This window comes from Lytechinus variegatus, chromosome 7 (assembly GCF_018143015.1).
Source record: "Lytechinus variegatus isolate NC3 chromosome 7, Lvar_3.0, whole genome shotgun sequence".
Taxonomy (NCBI): Eukaryota; Metazoa; Echinodermata; class Echinoidea; order Temnopleuroida; family Toxopneustidae; genus Lytechinus; species Lytechinus variegatus.
This window is the reverse complement of record NC_054746.1, coordinates 11,058,805-11,080,560: the sequence shown is the minus strand read 5'-3', so window position 1 is coordinate 11,080,560 and position 21,756 is coordinate 11,058,805. Positions and strand designations below refer to the sequence as shown.

Here is a 21,756-nt window from a genome sequence, read left to right as displayed (position 1 = left end):
TTTTTAAATTGTTCCTCTCATTTTACTCTTTCCAATAAGATTGATTCTGTTCTTGGGTTTTGGTTTCCTTTAACATAAAATCAATTTCACTTCAACTTTTCAGATTATGCATATTATGCATTCTTAGCATCTGGGCTCTGTTGCATTAGAGGTTCCATTATAGTAAATTTGCCATCCAGTGGTAACTTGCAAAGAATCCTTGATGTTGATTGGCTAATGATATCATTACCATGGTAGTTGCCATTGGATATCAATGTTACCATAATAGTAACTTTTGTGCAACAGGACCCTAGAACAGTGTTGGACTTCTTGGTGTGACATAGGACGGAAACAAACTTTTATCAATGGTTTGCCACAAACATCCATGCTAACAGAATGATGTCCTTTGCTTTTTAACCAGGTGGGTGCTTATAACGCTGTATGTAACGTAAGATTTTACGCATGACTGGTGATAATTTCTTGTGCTAAATCAAACCTCTGACTTAGCACCTAACAGTCATGTGTAAAGTTGTGCATAACTTTAAAGACAGCTGTTATAAACATCCAAGGAATGCCTTTGCCTCCTTCTTGTGTGATTCCTGTGAAACAAAAAAAAAATGAAAAGCGAAAGAAAATTAAAAACAAAAGGAGTAATTTCAATTTTTTTTCACCTGTTCAGTGTAATCACAGTCAAATATCCCTTTTTAACCCCTATAAATTTATTTGAGGAAACATCCCTCCGCAGCATAATCATTGATCCTCATTATGTTTGTCTGCTTTTTTTTTAAAAATAAATGACAGGTAGTGTTTTTTTTTTTTTTTGGGGGGGGGGAGATTAAAAAAGCAGAAAGTATTTGTTTTATCCTTGCTTTTAAATTGAACTGAAGATCTTTACCTGCCAGGGATAAAACAATACAGAAAAAGTTTGCTTTTAAAGCACATATAAGAAAGATAGTATACAGTTTCTTTTGAATTGTTTTCATATAGAATAGCTAACATTTTAACTATTAATGACTTCATCATTCCCCATATATAGAGAAATTGTTTTACATACCTAATCAAATGATCAGGCCCTCCTTGATGACAACCTTTCGCAAGGAGGGATGATGATCACTAGGTTGCCTGATATACTATCAAAGGATTAGGTTGCCTGACTTAACGACTAAGGATGGACTCCAAGGTTACATCTCTGGCCTGTGAGACATGTGGTTTCCAAGGTCTTCAGGGAATCCTTTGGAAGAGTACGATTGTCTTGGACTACCCCGAAAGCGAGAACTGTCCCTGCGAGCAAAGCGCCCTCGTTGAGGACTCCTGCCAGGAGGATGTCCTATCATCTGAACGGCTTCGGCTGCAAGATCTTCTGCTCTTTGAAACCCATTGGGAGTGGATGGTCTGTGATGGGGGAATAGAAGTGATATGGTAATTAGACAACTGTAAATTATCTACCATCTTCCATTCATTAGTATATTATCAGGCATTGCAAGAAACATACTTTCAATTGCAAACTAAGAGCTCGTCACAAAAAGAGTATTGGGGAGATGCAAGACGGTCGAGTCACTTGCAACTGAACTCAAAATAACTAAAAACATTTGAGTTATCAATGGACTGATCCTCAACTTTGGTATGAACGCCTGATTTAGAATCGAACGTAATTTCTTACAATGCCCAACAAAATACACAAGTGGTATCCTAATGAAAAGAGTTGAAACCATTCTCAATATGTTGAAAAAAGATTACTTTGAACTATGGATGTATTCTATCAATTTCTTATTCATCATACATTAAGTCAATTAATACATTTTTCATATTTAAGAACCAACTTTACAATGCAGATTTATTACTTATTTCTCATCCTTTGCTAGCAATAGAGAGAAAAAAAAAACACCTACATAATGAAAAGCATAGAAGGAAAGCTCCTTTTAACACTGATGATCTGGAACATTACAAAAGCATATCTATCGCTTTCAGCAGCTATTTATCCGGTCACGCAATGAGAGATACTTACAGGTTCTCGGAAGAATAATCACGGCAAAGGAAATTATTCCTTTGATCGCAAAGCGAACACGTTTGCCATCGGTGCATGAATATCTTGAAGTTATCCGGAAACGCATCATCACGCTCTTGCTCATCGTATAGTTCACGAACATCGCACTTGCGGGATACCTTAGTTCCTCGGTAAAAAGGACACACATTCCTTCCATCTCCTCTTCAGATCAACGTTTTTCATATCAGCGAATAAGAAATCATCATCTACATAATTCCGCTTCTCGACTAACAATACAAATTGGTCAATCCTAGCAACAAAGCTTGAGTAAGGCATTCTGGAACACCAGAATCCGTCTCTGATCGAATTCTGAAACGTTTTTACTGAAATGGTATTTTGACAATACAGGCGACAAGACTACCTGACAATGAAACATCAAATATTTCCATATTTCTTTCTCACTATATTCAAATTCATATCAATGAAATCAGAAGTGGGATTAACATATAAAATTATATTTCTTGTCCAAATTCCTCATGATAATCAACTGTGACAATTTTTTGCATGATTGGGATTTACAAAGCATCCTTTGCAGTGATAAAAGTGTAATATGGAGGCCTCCTTAAACGAAAGACACTGTAAACAATGACTTTGGACAAGAAATTAAAGAAGTGCTACAAGATAATCCCGAAGAAATTTTCAATTTCATTGATTATGTTTAAAGGAAAATCCTTGTAGCGTAGATAAAGATTTTTTTTAGTTGCTGGAGAAGGAAAAACCAGGACTTTTGAATGTTTTTTTTTAAACATTCAAATTCCTATCATTCATCTATTGGAATATGAGATTCCGTCCTAGAAGACGTACATGTAATCTGTATCTGGAAAGCAACATTAGTGGAATGACTCTCCCTTCATAAAGAAATTTTTGTCAGATTTTCAAAAAACAATTTTATCATACAAGAGACATCCTGAACATGAGGATGGTTTGAACAGAAAAGGTGAAATTCAAAGGTTGGTGAAAATTTTGCCGATTTTGATTATACAGTGCGTCCCACAAAAAGCGAAACCGAGATTTATCAATGATTTATCAGAACTTAATCACAAAAACAATGGACAAATGACCTACCATTGTAAAGCTTAGAATCTCCTCTTTCATCTGAAATTTCTTAGATTATTTCTCATTCAAGCATGAGTGAGCAAAAACAATTTGAAGAGGGGATACCAAAAAGTCATTTGGCAGGCTGTATCTGGGTTTCAAAAAGAAAGCTACATTTTTTAAAAGATCAATACCCAGTATCTGCCCTTTAATTTAATACCTCAATTACAGAAAATGGTCAAGAAATAACAAAGTTCTGGTTATTTGAAATAAGGCTTGAATTTCAATAATTTCATAAAATGAAGGCTAGCGTTCAAATTCACTCGACACGTTTTGTTGACGATCAGCTATGCATTAAGTCTTTTGTTAACCATGCGATAGCTTCTGTGGGAAACCAGGGAAAACATGTTTATTTAATGAAATTATGGAAACACAAGAACGTAACTTTTTTACTTCTTGACCATTGTTTGTTATTAAGGTATCAAATAAAGGCATGTGATTTTCTTTTTGAAATTCAGATACCCCTGCCAAATGAGTTTTTGGTATCCTTTCTTCAAATTGTTTTTGCTCACTCATGTGTGAATGAGGAATAATCTAAGTAATGTCAGATGAAAAAGGATATTCTAGCTTTACAATGGTAAGTCATTTGTCTATTGTATTTGTGATTAAGTTATGATAAATCGTTGCTTAATCTCGGTTTCGTTTATTCTGGGCACACTGTACAAAAAAAATGCTTGGAAACTGCTGAAATTTTAGATTTATCAAATACAATGTTATTGCAATAATTTTTATTATCAATATCATACGTCTTTTTGTAAAACTCGTCATAAAATATAATGAACGTAAATGCAAAGGAGAGAAGTCCCCAGGATGAGTATAATAGTCAAATTTGTAAAGCGCTAATGTTTTGAAGCAGTAAATGCTTAGTCAAGGTGTTTGAACTCTGAATTTTGACAATGTATTCACCAGAATTTGTTGAAATTTTCACCAACTTCACTTCCATAATTTTTTTCTATGAACTAAACAAGTCATACAGGACCTAATGATCAACTGACTACTATGAAGAACAGTTCACATTCTAAGATGTAAACATGCTCATAAACAGAAGTGAAATTGCTTTCGTCAGTAATGCTGCTTTGACTCAAGAAGAGAAAACCGCTGAATGACTGTTGTTTTTACAGAATTTTATTGACAGAAATACAACAATTGCTAAAACATGCTAAAAGCATCCATTTTGTTGATACAGTATAAAAAGAATCATCACCGAAGTTGTACATTAAATTTGACAGTTTCTTGTGAACGGACAACGCGGTATCCGATAAGAGCAAATAATCGCCAGTGAACACTTAGCGGTCACGAGTAACAAATTGTTTTTCAACGCTGGGTATGTTCAAAGTTATCGATTCACTGGCTCAATACTACAAACAGTGGTCAGAGATTAAACGCCTAACAAGATACTTGGAAGTTGCAAACAAAAATTCAGTTTCGTAAATTTTCTTTAAACATCAATTTTACGACCAGGAAACAGTTTGGTTATAAAAAGAAATACAGCTATTTACATGATCTACGGGTCAACATTTGTACGCACACACAAACGACTACTACATCCGAAGAGCTAATCAACTCTCAGTATCGTAATTCTGTCCATGATACTATTTACATTTCTAGATGTTCTGATCTTTGATACTGAGAACGGATAGAATCTCTGAAACCGCGAGTATCAATAGCATAACTGCGGAACGGTGCTTGGGAAGGTCCGGATACTGTGATACGGGATCAGCGTGGTGCGCCTAGATGGGGATATATCCGGTAACTCGGGCGCGGTTTTTTCTTGCTTTTTAGAATGCCGACGTCTGACGCGGAGGACTGTAACGGGCCCTTGGTGGTGGGTAGCTGTAGGGGAGGGTTTCACGCAACGGAAAAAAAAACGAATCATCAATGATAAAGATAGCACAAGAGGCGCATCATCTCGCTCTGCATAGCAAATCAACACGGAGGTTTACATGAAAAATGCAGATTATTTAGATATGAAAAGGTAATTGTATACAATATGAACACAGACACACACAAAATTGCCTTATTAACATGATCTTCTATTGACAATAAGATATCGACACCATCTCTAGAATTGTCATCTCAAAATACAGAAATATGGTGTAAATGGAGAGAAATAACCAAGCAAGCCAACATTTTGATTTGAAGCATGAAAATTATATGATTCCATGATTTCATTCAATAATCAAATGGAGTGATGAAATGATTGCCATATTTACTCAAAGTTTGTTTCATTGTTTTATAGTCTATATTCCTCTATGAAAATGAAGTACATTGGCCTTCAAATACTCTTGTATAATCATGACCCACTTTAATATATTTTTTCTTCAAGACTTCACCTTGTATCATAACATACATAGCAGCAGGAGTGCTCGATGGAACCATTTAGGGTGGATACATAGTATTATGTGGCCAAATTTCACAGTATTTACACTATAATTCACCTGAAATCATAATAAATACTTTCACCTACATAGCACACCTACTTCATGTTCAACTCAATTCTCAATATATCCTATTAATTACCTCGGCTAAAGCTAAGCTGCAACATAGGTGCTAAACAGGGGGAAATTACAAGGGGGCTCGGTGCGATTTTGCCCCCGAAATACTAAAAAAAGCCCTGGAAAATCCCCATTAATCCCCAGTGTTAAAGTTTATCCAATATTGCAGATTGTGACAAGCAGCCCCCCCCCAAATAAACATATATATATTTTTGCCAGTACTAACACACTAAAGAAATAAATCATCCCAGAATCATGAAAGGAGGATAGCCCAACACAATTCAGAAACTGGGAATGCTCCATTTTCAGGACTCCTTCACACTAAAAGCATGTTATTTTTTTTTTAATTTGAGAAAGAGTAAGGTGTACATAATGGTCAAAATACAAGAGAAAATCTAAAATGAATAAAATATGTTATATTAATAAACAAATAAATAATAAATGAAAGAATAAATAAATAATAAATAAATGAAAAATAACTAAACTTATTAATAAATAAATAAATAATTTAAGGTTGGGAGTTGTACTCACTGACTCCTGGACTCCCCATATCTATCAGCTGGAGGGTAGTCATAGTAGTCCCTGTAATGACAGAACATACCAACATAAGAATGATATACTATATAAATGTTTTATGAGTGCAATGGATCATTTCATCTGTCACTGAATGAAGTATTCTGTCCATTGCACAAATGTGAAGTCCGATAGAAGTCTGAAATATCGACTGGGAATAAAAAACTTAATGGCCGTTTAAAAAAATGGCATTGCTAGTCGCCAAACCAAAATTTAATATAGCAAATTGCTATATTAAATTTTGGTTTGGCGACTTGATTAGATTTCGAAAAGTGGCAAGGACAACTCCCTCATTTGTCATGTATTAGGACTCTCTCTCTTCTGCAATGGTAGCATTTCCCCTAGGCTTGGAGTAGTAATAAAATCAGATAGCATATTATCACGTGTCTTCATAAAAGATAATAGTTCACATTTTAATTGCACCTTTTCCAAAAGATACAAAGCATTTGATTAAACCTTTTTTTTAAAGTAATGTTCTAGTCATTTTGTGTACTGGAACAAGAATAAAATTGTCTTTACCCTAAACACTATGGCTGGTATTCTGAACTTGGGTTTAAATCAAACAATGGTTTTGAGTTGTGGTTTAACTATGGAGAGCAAGTTGGGGAACAAATCCCGAACAAAAAAGATCTGCTTTTTATTAACTTTATTTTGTGTGAATGATAACTGAAGTATTTTTTTTCATTCTAAAATGAAAAAATTAAACATAAGAAATAAACAATTTTCAAAATTTTTTGCAACCCATAAACTTCTGTTTCTATGGTTCTTTTCAAATTTCTGTCTCTATGGTTTTTCTTTTTTTAAAACAATATATTTTTGTTTTGGCTAGATTACTGTTGAAACTGTTTGGCCCGAATTCACAAAGGAGGTTATGAAAACCCATGGTCGAGTCCATGGTTTATGCAGATTTCCTGTATAAATTACGCTTAATTTAGCGCACATCTGGCGCGTGTATAAAAAATGTCCACTTCTGATGCACGTTTTTGTCACAGTACGCCAAAGTGACTGTTACCATGGTTAGATACGCTATGTTATTCATGAGTCAACTGGTTTGTTTTCAGGAGTCCACTGTTTGAAGAGTGGTCTCATGAATAAAATAGCATATCTAACCACCGTAACAGACGTCAATCTGGCACACTGTGACAAAAGCGCGCATCAGAATTTGACATCTTTTATACACGCGTCAGATACACGCTAAATTAAGCGTAATTCATAGAGGAAATCTGCATAAACCATGGACTCAACCGTGGGTTTTCAAAACCTCCTAGGAGAATTCGGGCTTTTATGACTGTTCATGGTTTTCTGTTGACAATTCCAGCAAGTCATTCCTCATGAACATTGCTACTTCAATAGCTTGTCTATTTTGAGTGGTGAAAGGTGCACAGATATAGTAAAGTAAACCCTCAATGTGAATTAAGAACTTCACACACACACACACACACACACAGTGCAAACACAGGGGTAAATCTGGGGGAGTGTTTATGAAGCAAATAATGCCTTTTCACTGACAAATTTGATCTCAACCAATCAGATGCAAGGATTTCAGTAGCTTATAACAGTTGTCAGTGAAAATCAATGACCATTTGCTTCATGAAAAATGCTCCCCAGTGATAAACAAACATGCATAACTCGACAATGTGGGCCTGTTTCACAGAGTTGATTGCAACACTTTGTCATGCTTTATAACCAACATGCAACACCTAACTACATTGACGACTGAGCAACAGCACAGATCCCACAAGCAAGTGGACCAACCGGGCAAAGTATTACTAACTGAATGCAATTTTGAATTCAAGGCAAATTTGAATTAGCACAGATTTATGTCACACTAAACTCTTTGTACGTATGCAACAACCCCATAGAGTTGTAATGCACAATGTAGAGTCAAATCTGTCTTAGCAGCCATCTGTCTTTAAGTTGTCACCTAAACTGTCTCTTATTTCATAGGGATATTGTATGACTGAAACTGTCTACAAAGGCCCCTAATTTTACCAGAAAAGGGTAGTACATGTACATTGAAGTCTAAATAAGTCAACCTTCCATCCATAAATAGAATAATCATATAAGACACCTTACAAAACTTCAGTGCTGTGTTTTTCGTGCAGGAATCATGCAAGCATAAATTTCATTGCTATTCCTAACATGAAATAAAGGTACTCTGAGAAAGAAACTTTTCATGACAACTTTTCTATTTGATTTCCATGATGGAATGATTCAAGACACATGCAAGGTTCCTGTGAGAAAAAATTTGCTCTGTCTTGTAGGTAAGGTGCCGAAGAAAACATTTTTTTTTTCATCCTAGATTATAAATGCAAAGATTGCATTTGCCTTTGAATCCCCCCCCCAAAAAAATTAAATATGAATGTCTTGAATATACATAACAAATTAGTGTTAATAGAATAAATTAGAACACAAAAACATGCTCCACACTGAAGTTAAATCAATTATTGAAGTTCAACTCTCACAAATGTTAACTCTGTCAAATTTATTTTGACATGCACTGATTAAAATGGGTTCAAAATTCAAATAATTCTCTTTGTAGCCATTACAAAGTTGCAACTTTCAAAAAAAAAAAATTTCCAAACCTTGTGACTAGCAAAAAATAATTTTTATGAAATAAAGCCAAGGCAAAAAACATAGAAGTTCATTTAAAATTTAAGGTCACTGTTATATGGGCAAAAGATTTTAAAGGCGCAAGCATACAAATAAGTTACATGAATAGACAGGCCGGGGTCATAAAAGTTGAGCAACATGTATAGTAAGCCAGAGTTTTTTTTATTCATTTTCAAATCACTGTCCTTTTTTATCTATGTAAACAAGGGAAAACTTTGGGATAATTTACTTACTGCATCAAACTCAAAAAGATAAAACCAATTCCATGGGATTTAATTGGTCTAAAGCATGTTTGACAGTAGCCTTCTTCTGCCTGATTCTACAGTCACACCAATGAGGCCGACTCCAGACTGAAGAAAGCTATTACATTACTTCCAATAGCATAACATCGCTCAGTTTGGAGTCTGTTTCGTTGGTGTGCAATGGCTACAACGTTGATTACAACAACAAATGCAAAATTTGGGGGTGTTGCAGAAAATATTTGCAATCAACTGCAAATTTCCGTTGTAGTTTTACTACTGATTGATTACTTTTAATCATGGTATTGATTTATATTCCTTGTTGCAGAAGCAAAGTGCAAATTAATTGCAAGACATGCAATTGATTGCAAGTTTCTTGCAACACTCCATTAGTATTAAAACAAACATGTTATTAAAATCAATGCAATGAAAATATTAGTGTTGTTAGAACCCACCTAGGAGGTGGAGGTGGAGAATCACGTCTCCTGTACCTTGGTGGGGTCAAGGGTCGCCTTCCTGGTGGCGGGCTCCTGCTCCTTGGTCTGTAAGGATCGCGGGAGTACGGGTCACGGGAGTAGTCATGGTAAGGGTATGGAGGTGGACGCCTGTTAACATATAAGGATGATACAAAGAAGTGGTTAAGTTATGCATGAAGATCCAGGACTCCATAATCAATATAAAGGTTAGTGATTCATCATGGGCTGATCTTTACAACTGACTGTATTGATTATTGTGTATGACCAATCGTAAAAATCTACTCAATCAATCACTACGTTTTATGTTACAGGGTATTATCAATATCAAGTGTCTACTGGTATGCATACACTTTATTTGATGAATAAATCCTGAAAGAAAATGTGTAATTAATGACAAACAAACTGGCATGGGATATCAAAACATTTTTATTTCTTCTTGAAGTATAATTTATGCACCTACCTTTGTGATCAAATTAGCTTTCATACAATTTTCATTCATTACGATGAATCCGATGACTTAATAAAAGATGGATAAAACCTTTACTTTCATTGGCAGCTGAGCTCCGTTACCATGGTAGTTACCACACTGGCGAATTGGTCACAATTGAAAGTGTTTATGAAATAGGGGCCCCATTACAGATCAATACTATCAATAAAAATATATTATAATCAAAATGGTGTACCTGTAGTAGTCCTCGTAGTAGCGATCGTAGTACGGGTCAGGTGGTGGCGGTCTACGAGAACCATAATCTCCGTATTCCCTGTCTTTGTAGTCTCCAGGATGGTCTCGACCTCCTCCTCGACCACCTCTGAAACCTCCTCCTCCTCGACCGCCTCCATCACGGCCACCACCTCGACCACCACCTCCCCGTCCACCTCGACCTCCTCTTCCGCCGCCGCCTCCACGGCCGCCACCTCCTCGGCCGCCACCTCTGCTTCCCCTTTATAAAAAACATAAATAGAAAGAGATAAATGTTGGTGAAACAAAGACTTGGGGTAGTGTTACTTTCATGAAGCACTTTGTCAATGGTTTTCAATAATTAAGGTGTCCTGATGTCTGAGCCAATCAGATGCAATGTTTTTAGTAGAAAACAGCTGTCTGTGAAAACCATTATTTGTGTCATGAAATACTCAAAATATATGCTCATCATATAAATACTGTGTGATGAAATGGCTTACAATATGAATAACAGGGTTAACCCAAATACATCTTACAAATTACAAGACACTGATCAAGTTACAACAGAATTTTACAGCTTAATATATGATACATGTATGTAAAGTTAACAATGAATAAATAAGCACTTTAAGAGCCTGATTTATTTCAACGTATTTACCCGTCTAAAGGGGCATCGCAAGAACACCACAATCAATTTCATGCCTGTTATAGATCACAGAGTCAATGCCTTTGAAATCATTGGTAATTTTAAACTTGACAAAAATGGTGTGCAAACTGATTTACTACAGCTAAAATTGATCTTGCAAATTTAAATTGCAGCAAAACTTTGTAATTGATAGAAAATAATTTCTTGCAACACCCTCTACGAGCTTAGTTATCCTGTCCATTTATAATATCGACACTGGAAAACCTCAACATCAACTCTCAACATTAACATACAAATAATCATCATCATAATAATGTATATAATGCTAATGATTTATTGGACTTAAATCCACTCTGTAGAGTGCTCAAGATGCTATCCAAGAAATTAATAAGGGTGTTAAGAAGAATTGAACATAAATGATTTACTTGTAACTTGAAAGTCTTAATTTTTCAATGTCTTCAAAAAGGCTTATCCATAAATTAAATGATGAGTGGGCAAACGACCCCCCCCTCCCCGAGGTTTTGGAGATGATTTTAGTACACAAGACAAATAGTTTTGTTTGTCAAAGGAGATTTTAAAAATGCATGCTGTTTATCCAGTATTGTTCTGTATATATTAAATTGACTTTGGCAGCATGGAGCCTGCCCTATTTCCGAAAATATCTCAACCGATATATTGACCGGGATACAGGCAAGCGTTAATCTCGAGGTGCAGCACTGGACGCGCGGCGCGCCAAGTCTGCTTACCTCCCGTTTTCACGGCAGTCGCGAGAGAAGTGCCCCATTTTACCGCACGAGAAGCATTCTCCATTGTTGCCCACACCAGTCGTTTTGTGCACGGTGGATGTGGACATTTGAACCTGGATAACGTTCCCCAGGAAATCAGTCTTGTCTAGCTGAGTGACCGCCTCTTGGCATTCTGTTTCTGTTGCCATGTGCTTTAATAAGAGAAGGGGGCCAATGATTGGGAATAAGAAGGTAAATGATCAGAATCCGAGGGAGAAGACCAAGATAACAGAACAGCAAAGCTTCTGGTCCACACAATCACCGAATACTTTGGTTATACTATAGCCAAAGCAAATGTGTTCAATTCCGAAACCGAACATGCATCTTTAGACAAGATAGCACCTACAACACGTTCAGAGGATGACAGAAGCTTTGCTGCTCTTGAGAATGATTAAAAAAAAACATTTCCTACGAGACTTACGGCTCTTTTCGTTCAGTTGAGGTAGAGTGTTGTACCCTGATTGTATTACCATACAATCTATGACCACCAAGTTTGTTAACTGCTTCCAAAGCCTCCTCTATAGTCGACATGTGCTAAAACAAACAATTTAAAACCATCGATGCAATATCAAGAACAAGATTCTTAAAACTGAATTTCCCTTTTACCCACCTCAAAAAATAACATGAGATTAATCCAAATTCAAATAAAATGCCATCTAGACAAAGGTGGAAAAATGCAATTTAGTGCATTTTTACCAATAAATTTATAGACAAATTATCTGTATATTAATTTGTGAACATATCTTGGAACATTTTAATAAGGAAGAAATTGAGTTGAGGCATTGCATTAAAGAGTCTAACATTTATACTTCTATAATGCTTTTCACAATGGATTTCCTTAACCCCAGTCTATCCTTAACCCAGTAACACATTAACCTGGACTATCGCACAGTTCATGAATATTGATGATTTTGCCACACAGAGCATGATTAACATCCAATTTATACTTCTGTAATTGGCTAATGCTTAGCCCCTCTCTTCCTTAGCCCAGTTTCATTTCACACTGCATCTCTCATAATTGCAATTGTGTTGCTACATGTAGCACTCAGTTAGCTTGCTAACCCTGCTTGTTTGCAGGGCAGATAGTACCATAATAATTACCGCACTAGCCCACTTTGCTAACACGTAGTGTGAACATGAAGTGGGTCAAGACTCCCCCCCCCCTAGCCCCACCAATTTCCCGGGGTTAATGAAAATATGTGAAGTGTGAAAAGCATATTACATTCAGTAAATAATTACGAGACAAGAAAAATTGTTGTTGAGTTTCATACATTCTGGTTTGATTTCAAAGGTTGTACATGTTTTAATTACAGACCTGCCCTCCCATTAATGGCACTAGCTTTGCATGAAAAAAATTGAGTCTGAATTTATTTCGCCACAATTTCGGGAAACAACACCCCCCAAACACCCAGTTTGCAATATTTCATTAATGGTGAAGATAACCCGACTATATTTCATCAATGATTATTAAAGTTTACTCCAAAAGGGGCTTACCAATACAAAATTTGCATATCAATAAGTCACAAATTTTAATTTTCATGCGCTTGTTGTACTCTGTAAAATTATCTATTATTGCAACAACATATACTGGTATTTGTATTTTGTACCTAAATTTCCAATAACACTTACAATTTATTTATTTTTCAGGACATTTATTGTGTTTAATATGCCAATACAGGTCATTCACTAAGTTGATTATTTGAAAACTGAAACTGAACTATTCAACTCACCACAAATCCATAATTCTTGAGAACATCACATTCTACTACTTTTCCTACTGTTTGGAAAAGCTCTCTCAGGTCGTCGTTTGTAACTCCTTGTGGCACATTACCCACAAACAGCTTCTTCGCCATGGCTGAAATATCTATCCCTCACAATCTTCTTTCTCCTAATAATATATAGAAAGGGTGGATTCATGAGATTATTAAAGTCAATATAACAAAGGCTGCATATATCACATCGTGGCGCACACATATTGTATGTACACCACTAGTGATCACCCAACAATCGTGCAATGAAACACAAAACTTTGATATGAAGCCCCAAAACGTGTTCAAAGAAATTTGGAGTTTAGACGGTGTGGACAGGATCTGGGGCAGAAGCGAGGGGAATAAAACATAACCGATCGAGTATCCACTCCACCAGTAAAGTTCATTTTCTTGTTGGTGCATATCGTCTGCTGCTAGTCATCATGAGTTGATTTGGATGCATACATTATTTGCAGGGGCGTCGATCCATTTTTCAGATTGCGGGGGGGGGGGGGGGGGGGGGGGGGGGGGAAATCATAAAGTGAATCAACGTTCCATAGGCGTTCGATCACACAAAACAAACAACCCCCCCACACATACATAGGCCTATATATGAATATAAATATATATATAAATCAGAGTATGTGTATACATATATAAATCAAAGAGTATATATATATATGTATGTGACTCATGAGAAAGAGACACATATCTCACCAACAAATTAATACGAGCGCGAGCTGAAATTTTGTAGCATACTGCAGGGTTGGGCGATAAATACCGGTAGCGGTAATTACCGGTGGTAAATACCAGTAAATACCGTTCAGTAAATAAGATGGGCGTCCGGTAAATATGTAAAAAACGGGAAATATGATTTATTATTCTTTTTTTTCAATAATTTTAGTTGTTTTTAACCTCAACAAATGAAAATAGTGATCTGAAATAATTAGAATCACAACTTATAGCAGAAACAGAAACAGATAAAATCCATACTGCATACATGTACATACCCAAACGTACATAGGATCTAAGACTAAGTCCACACATACGTACACAAACTCAAATTATGTTCCTGGAAATTGAATAATCATATTAAAACATAAACAAATATTTCTCCCAGGGTTTAACTTTTTTACATGCCATTGTATCTCATTACAATATGATTTTTGTTTTTAAGTGTGAATAGAGCTTAGTATTCTTCTGTATGATTGTAAGGAGTTTTAGTGTGTACTAGTCGTTGCTGGTTTTGAATTTTCATGCTTACAGAAAAAACAGAAAAAGATCTTTTGTAGCCTAAAAAAATACAACACTCGGATCATGTCATTTTCAGTTTTGCAATTCTTTTAATATAACTTTTAAAAGAAGTTTAACAAACAAAGCAAACACAAAAAATAAAAAGCATACATTATACAAATGTACACAAAAGTGGAAAGGTATCAAAAGTTGTTTCCTTTAAGAAATATAAAATGAATACAATAACATAATTGACATACTTTAGCTCCTGAATGTTTCATGGGAAATGTAAAATAAATAACTTGTACAGTTTGTCACATTCATATTGATTGAAAGCTTTTGTAAACAAATCAGTCTTTGAGCACGCTATATTGTTTCCCTTTACAATAGCTTCACTTTTTAATCATTAGTGAGATCAACAAATATGAATATGGTAATTGTGTCCCCTGAACAGAATTCGGATACTATGGATTTGACCTTGCCGCGCCGCCGCAGAGATTTCCTTGTGAGCGCTCTATCAGCTGCATTTCTTCTCCGATCGTCTTCAAATTTGGCATGAAGGTTGAGTATGGTATAGCGAAGAAGCCCCTCTTATCAAGAGTCATCATCATCATCTCTTATTTATATCCCTCATGCACCTCCTCTTCCCTCTCATCATCAAGGCCCACCCCTTATCATCGCCATCCCTCACATCCTCATCTCTCACCTCGTCCCTCTCATCATCAAGGCCCACCCTCGTTATCGCCGGTATGCCATCATCGCCATCCCTCACATCGTTGTCCCTTTTCCCCCTATCCAAAACTCAACTCTCTACACAAGGGAAACTCAATATAAAAATCAAAAATGAAATTGGCATGCCCACACAGATACACCTAGAACATTTTCACATTTCGGGGGCAGGAGTGAAAATGCTTGGAGCCCCCACCCACGTAAAAGTATTTTTTGTTCGGCTCAAACATCCACACCACAGTCACACTCAAAATCAAAGAAATTGAAGCATAATAATTATTGCAACTTTAAACTCAACTCTCTACACCAGGGAAACTCAATATGAAAAATAAAATGTACAAAAAATAGGCCTAAAAATAATCGATTTTAAAGTGAAAAATTAAGCCCCCCCCCAAAAAAACCCCCATTTTTTTATTGATTGAGGGCTACCCTCAGCCCGGCATGCCCACACAGCTACACCCCGAATATTTTTTTGCATTTCGGGGGCAGGAGTGAAATCGATCCGAGCCCCCACCCACGTAAAAGTATTTTTTGTTCGATTCAAACATCCACACCACAGTCACACTCAAAGTCAAAGAAATTAAAGCATATTGATTATTGCATCTTAAAACTCAACTCTACAGTCCTACACCACAGAAATTCAATATAAAAAATAAAATGTAAAAAAAATAGGCCTAAAAATAATCAATTTAAAGTGAAAAATTAAGCCCCCCCCCCAAAAAAACATTTTTTTTATTGATGGCTACCCTCAGCCCGGCATGCCCACACAGCTACACCCCAAATATTTTTTCGCATTTCGGGGGGCAAGAGTGAAATCGCCCCGAGCCCCCACCCACGTAAAAATATTTTTGAGCGACTCAAACATCCGCACCACAGTCACACTTGAAGCATATTATATCATTGCAATCTTAGAGCTCGAAACCAGGGAAAATCAATATAGAAAAAAATGAAAAATATATATTTCCAAAAAGAAAAGGCAGAGCCTATAGTATATGACTATACGACACTGCCAAGCTTCAGTTCAAACTCTAGTTCACTCTCTCTCACTCAGTCAAGCTCAGCTCTTTGACTGTGCATGCCCACTTCCATTGTCAGTAGAGGCGCACGGCCAATATTGGAGACTGTCTCCCATGAGAGAGATTATCTCCAATATCAGAGACTTTTATAAAGAATTTGGGTATCCAATTTCAGAGACAGTCTCCAGTTTGGGAGACCAATTTTCTTTGTTTACATTTGCTTAAAAAGGATTACCTTGGCGGCAAATAAAAATGTGATAAGCAGATTCCTCATGAAATATTACCCCTTTTCACTGTCTACCGTAAGTAACGGTGTATTAACCGCACCTTTTTCTCGGCGGGATAGAAGCAAAAGTCGGGGGTGCGGTTTATACACGGTGACGGGTCTGAGCCAGCCCGCCGTAACCCCTCCCGTACATGTACGATGTCTGCCAGATCACAACACATCGAGTGGCCGGGCGTAGCCGCCCAGGCAATGTCGTTTAGAGGGGTATGAGCCGAGGGTAATGGGAAGCAATTATTATGATCTTAATCAAATATTGTCCATAACAAACGCACCCACCTTCATGACACTAATTTTGACTTTATTCTTGATTCAAAGTAGTGAAGTTCCCTGGCTAATTTAAGAGACGCCAAGCATACTCGGTAATATTTTGTCACTGCTGAGCGAGAGTTGAGTGAGCTTAATTATTGCGTTGTAATGTGGTTGTAGTGCGACTTAAGCTGGCGCTATTCAAAGTCCCTTTTCGCGCCAGCTTGTTTTTTTTCCTTCCTGTTTGCTTTTCATAAGATACCATGTAAACCACGCACGAGAGAGACGGCACGAAGCCGTAAAAAACAACTGGAAAAAATGTCAATTTCTTTGTTTCTTGAACCTTCCTGTAATCCCGTATCCAAAATTCATGCTAAGACATCAAATTTCTGAAAGTGATTGTGATGCAAGAAATGTGAATGTTTCTTCCTCCTACGCTGGGAAAGACACAGATCATAATTTGATAAGATGTACTGGCATGACTGGTACTGTATCGTAGTTTGCAATGTAATGGCAGTGCTGTGTGTGTACACTGTGACTGTGAGGTGAGTGAGTGTATAAGTTGCCAATATTGTCGGCCGGGGACCGTTCTTTCTTTCTAACATTTGTAGATGAATTGATCAAGAACAGCATATTTCCGCATACCGGTAATCTCTTTGGATACTTTGAAATCTTAAAAACTTAGATTTTGTTTCTTCGTACATGTACCTCAAATATGCATGTAAATGTGAGAATTTTTTTTTTTTTTTAGTCCAAAGTTGGGGGTGCGGTTAATACATCGTTACTTACGGTACTTTAAAAATTCACCGTCTACTTTTGTTTTTATAAGGACTTTTGTTGTCATCCACACACAAAACAAATGGGCTTCTGACCTCAGTGGGACAAGTTTGGGTGGAAAAAAATCATGCCTTTGTTGGTGTTGTTTCTTTCGTTCTTTTGCAAAGCAAGTCTCCATTATGGGAGATAGTCTCCCTTATTGGAGTCTCCCATATTGGCTGTGCGCCTCTACTGATTGTGGATTCGGGCTGAATCCCACCCCGCCAGTTTAGGCGGCCGAGCTACGGAGAATTACGATGAAGAGCAGCGGACCGTTCATCGGTTGTTCGCTTCTATTGCGGTACTTTAGTTTGAGGAGAAATGATCACAAAATCAAGTCAGTTATTGAGCGGGGCCGAGCCGAGCACCGACACAGTTAATACACGCGCGCCTATGGGAATCGCGAGCTGTCGAAAAAACGCCTAAAATTACACTTTTTTCTATTTCAGCGGAAAAAAAGTAACAGAAAGTGAAGAACATTACCATCAGACGTCAGACCATATCTCTAGAAAATCTTTACAAGAAATTTCAGCGAAAAAAAAGTAACAGAAAGTGAAGAACATTACCACCAGACCATATCTCTAGAAAATCTTTACAAGAAATTTCGAAATGACGGAAAAATAGACACAAATTTGTGAAAAAAAAATATCGTAATGCCTAAATGGGTGGGACAACTCGGCCCGGAATGTCCCGTGGTCAGAGTTGTCCCTGATTCTCGGCTCGGCCGTGTCGACTTTCCGCTGGAAACCCGTCCCGCTAAAAAGTTGGCAGTTGTGTTAGATTATTTAGAATCTAACTTAATTAATCATGTTAATGTTACTCAAATTCAATAAGCCTAATACACTCTACACCTAGTCTTGAAACATTCCAAACATAGGTTATGCATATGACACTGTACTGAATAATTTTTAGAATCTTAATTCGATAACTCACCGAGATTAACAAAGTAGGAACAGACACATGCGCACACGCCAAACTAGCTCAGCTCGCGGCATGCATATCATATCGCATGGCAAACGCTATATATCACGTGTCCGGAAATGACACACGCGTTGCATTGTTGGGAGACTGTGGTTCCAACAAAGAGTTAAGGGCACACATGAGTAATACAAACCCCCATTCACTCACGTGTTATATCATAGCTCATCAAAAAATCATTAAAAATCAATCCCTCGATAGATTTTGCTTTAATTCACTGACATTAGTCACAATTAACAGTGCATTAAGACTTGATATGTTAATCAGGTACTTGCCCAGCTCAATCAAAAGTTAAATGGCCTGAAATAAGACTAACCATAATTTCGGCCAGTTCATGGTGTCACGCGCGTAAAACATTCCCCATAGACTTGTGTGTTAAAATGGCACTTTTGAAAAATTCATGAAAAATAAATGTGAAATTAGAGGGTGGAATGTTTACTACCATTGGATAGGATATATATCTGGCATTCCATATCTGACCAGGAAAGGGTAGCGTAGCCAGCTCATTTTAAAAATAAATTGCCATTTATGAAGATAACTATGAATGGATCAAATTCATCGACTCAAACAGTAAAATAGCCCTAATTAGTCCGCCAGTCAAAAAAATAGTTCCAAGTCACTTTTTTATCTTCCCACTTTGGGCGAAGGGAGTTCAGTAGTTACCATTTCTAGAATCAGTGTTAGATTTTGAATCATATTCATACAGTTTTGTCAATCAGCAACATCAAATTGAAAAAAATTCGAAAGGGTTGGGTCGAACGAATATCTTGAGCCCTCCTGATGTAATTAGGCTCATGGCACCCACTGATCTCTCCCCTACCTGGATGGGAACAATAACGCTGATTGGCCTATTCCGTGTTGAAGCACCGGAAGTTGGTACCTCCGCACGCTGAGTTCCCCAAAAAGCCAAAATCGTAGTAGAGTCTGGTACACAGCAATAGTGTGAATTCTTAATTATACTTACCAAATCAACTCTTATAACAGCACTTTTCAATGTGAATTTATACCTGATACAAAGTTTAAGATGTCGTCCTGTGCCACGTATAATTGCACTTATTGTGACGACCGTGGAAACAGAGAAAATGGGATTACTTTTCACAGATAAGACAAGTTGGTGAACTGCATAGTTGTAGACTTTATGTAGTCCCATGTGCTCAAATACATGTGTGGTAATTCTAAATTTCCAGAGCAAGTTTCCAAAACTTTAAAACTCGGGGGGGGGGGGGGGTTATCGATTGTTGTGATTTCTCTGGAAGCGTGATGAATTCAAACCATGATTCAAATAAATATTCAGTTTATTAATATTCACAGATGTCACCAAGTTTTATGAGTTTATCAATCATGTTTGGACAGAAGAATATCACGACTGACTGAGACACGAAAATACTGACCGTGTATAGCATGTATTGTGAAACTTAAGTTAAGACTGAAAATCTGCCGTTTCGGAGGAGTTAATCAAAAATATTTTTTGCAAAGCATAGATCCTGACCGAAATTAATAGACTGATTTTTGGGACAAGGACTGGATCTACAAGGTATCCTGAAAATTATTTATCTTTTATTTAGGACAATAAAATTTACAAGCTATAGGTACATGTACGGTATAGGACTAGGACTTTAGGGGGCTTATGTAACTTGTGGCATGTGAATTTGTGATATTTCTCTGTCAACATTAATAGATCAAATTATTTTTTCCAAGAACTCTTTTTTTAAGTACGTAAAAAAGACATTAAGCTACAGAGACGGATTTACAGACTTCAGAAATTTCACAGAACTTATTTTGAGATGCCGAATGTCTTCAAAGAAAAAATGTCTCGGTGGAGCAAAAAAAAAGAGGGGGGTTATCAACCAGAAATTTAGGGGGTGACGCAATGAAAATAATCTGACAAGCAAAAAAAGGTTATCAACCCAAAATTTAGGAAGGGATGCAAAACAAAAGAAATAATCTGACAAGTATAAAAAAAAAAGGGTTATCAACCAGAATTTTAGGGCGGACCACAACGATTTTAGGGTCCACCTGAATTTAGGGGGGATGCAGGAAAAAAATTGACAAGCAAAAAGAAAAAAAAAGTTGTCAACATAAATTTTTAGGGGGCTGTCCCCCACCTAAAATTTAGGGGACTAGGACCCCCCCCCCCCGCTTCCGCTGCCTACAGTGTATATGAACAAACTGGGTAGAGGATAATTGAAGAGGGTCGATCGATGTGACAGAAGGAAAGAGAGAGAGAGAAGGTCAAGTCCACCTCAGAAAAATGTTGATTTAAATCAATAGAGAAGACAAGCACAATACTGAACATTTCATTAAAATCGGATGTAAAATAAAAAGTTATGACATTTCAAAGTTTCGCTTATTTAAAAAAACTAGTGATATGAACGAGCCATTTATATCCAAATGAGAGAGTCAATGATTTTACTCACTATTTCTTTTGTGTTTTATAGTTTGAATTATACAATATTTCAATTTTTACGAATTTGACGTTTTGGACCTCCTTGCCGGAAGCACAAAATGTTAAAATAATGGAATACCAACCGAGATGTGCATATAACTGTTTTTTTAAATGAAGCGAAACTTTAAAATGCCATAACTTTCATATTACATCCGATTTTGATGAAATTTTCAGGGTTATGCTTGTTGAATTTTTTTTCTTTTTATTCAAATCAAGTTTTTGTTGGGTGGACTTGTTCTTTAAAGGGCGAGTCCACCTCATGAAATGATTATTTGAATAGAGAGAAAAACACACAATAATGCTCAAAATTTAATCAAAATCAGAAATAAGATATGAAAGTTATATTTTTAAATTTTCACTTAAGCGATAATTTTTCGGTGTTACACTTGTTTGATTTTTTTTTTGGGGGGGTGGGGTAGACTTAAATTAAAGGGGGGGTCAAGCCCGGTGTTATAAGCCTTCATAACCTAGAAAGTCCTCGCCATATCGATCCTAAGATGGTTATTTGGAAAACCTCCAAAATACCCCTAGACAAGTCAAGGATTTCATCCATTCTTCCGTAGGTGAGAAAAACACCAACCCCTTCAAAATTATGTTTCCGAATTGTATACTGGGAAAGTACCATGGTTTCAAG

General features: G+C 36.7%; 1 protein-coding gene across 7 annotated transcripts; it reads right to left on the bottom strand.

Moving 5' to 3' along the window:
* Window positions 1-404: 404 nt before the first annotated feature.
* On the bottom strand, window positions 405-18,711 carry LOC121418432 (glycine-rich RNA-binding protein 1-like). Of its 7 annotated transcripts, none has more exons than XM_041612301.1 (8): window positions 18,632-18,711; window positions 13,355-13,512; window positions 11,586-11,776; window positions 10,198-10,455; window positions 9,494-9,643; window positions 6,145-6,195; window positions 1,034-1,371; window positions 405-578 (listed from the first exon to the last, which is right to left on the bottom strand). In XM_041612301.1, exons 2-7 carry the CDS (start codon window positions 13,475-13,477, stop codon window positions 1,161-1,163), a joined length of 984 nt encoding a protein of 327 aa, XP_041468235.1. In that variant the 5' UTR covers window positions 13,478-13,512; window positions 18,632-18,711; the 3' UTR covers window positions 405-578; window positions 1,034-1,160. The 7 variants fall into 7 exon arrangements, with proteins under 7 accessions (XP_041468235.1, XP_041468238.1, XP_041468239.1 ...); XM_041612304.1 differs by lacking the exon at window positions 11,586-11,776 and adding an exon at window positions 12,046-12,158 and having other exon boundaries at window positions 18,632-18,695; XM_041612305.1 differs by lacking the exon at window positions 11,586-11,776 and adding an exon at window positions 12,046-12,158 and having other exon boundaries at window positions 9,530-9,643; window positions 18,632-18,692.
* Between the last annotated feature and the right edge of the window lie 3,045 nt (window positions 18,712-21,756).

Excerpts from the sequence above, each read along its gene's own strand:
- LOC121418432 (XM_041612301.1), bottom strand. The coding sequence starts at position 13,477 with ATGGCGAAGAAGCTGTTTGTGGGTAATGTGCCACAAGGAGTTACAAAC. Across the intron at positions 10,456-11,585 it reads GACTGCCGTGAAAACGGGAG|GGGAAGCAGAGGTGGCGGCC; the intron begins GTAAGCAGACTT and ends TTTTTTATAAAG. Across the intron at positions 1,372-6,144 it reads TATGGGGAGTCCAGGAGTCA|ACCATCCACTCCCAATGGGT; the intron begins GTGAGTACAACT and ends CCCCCATCACAG.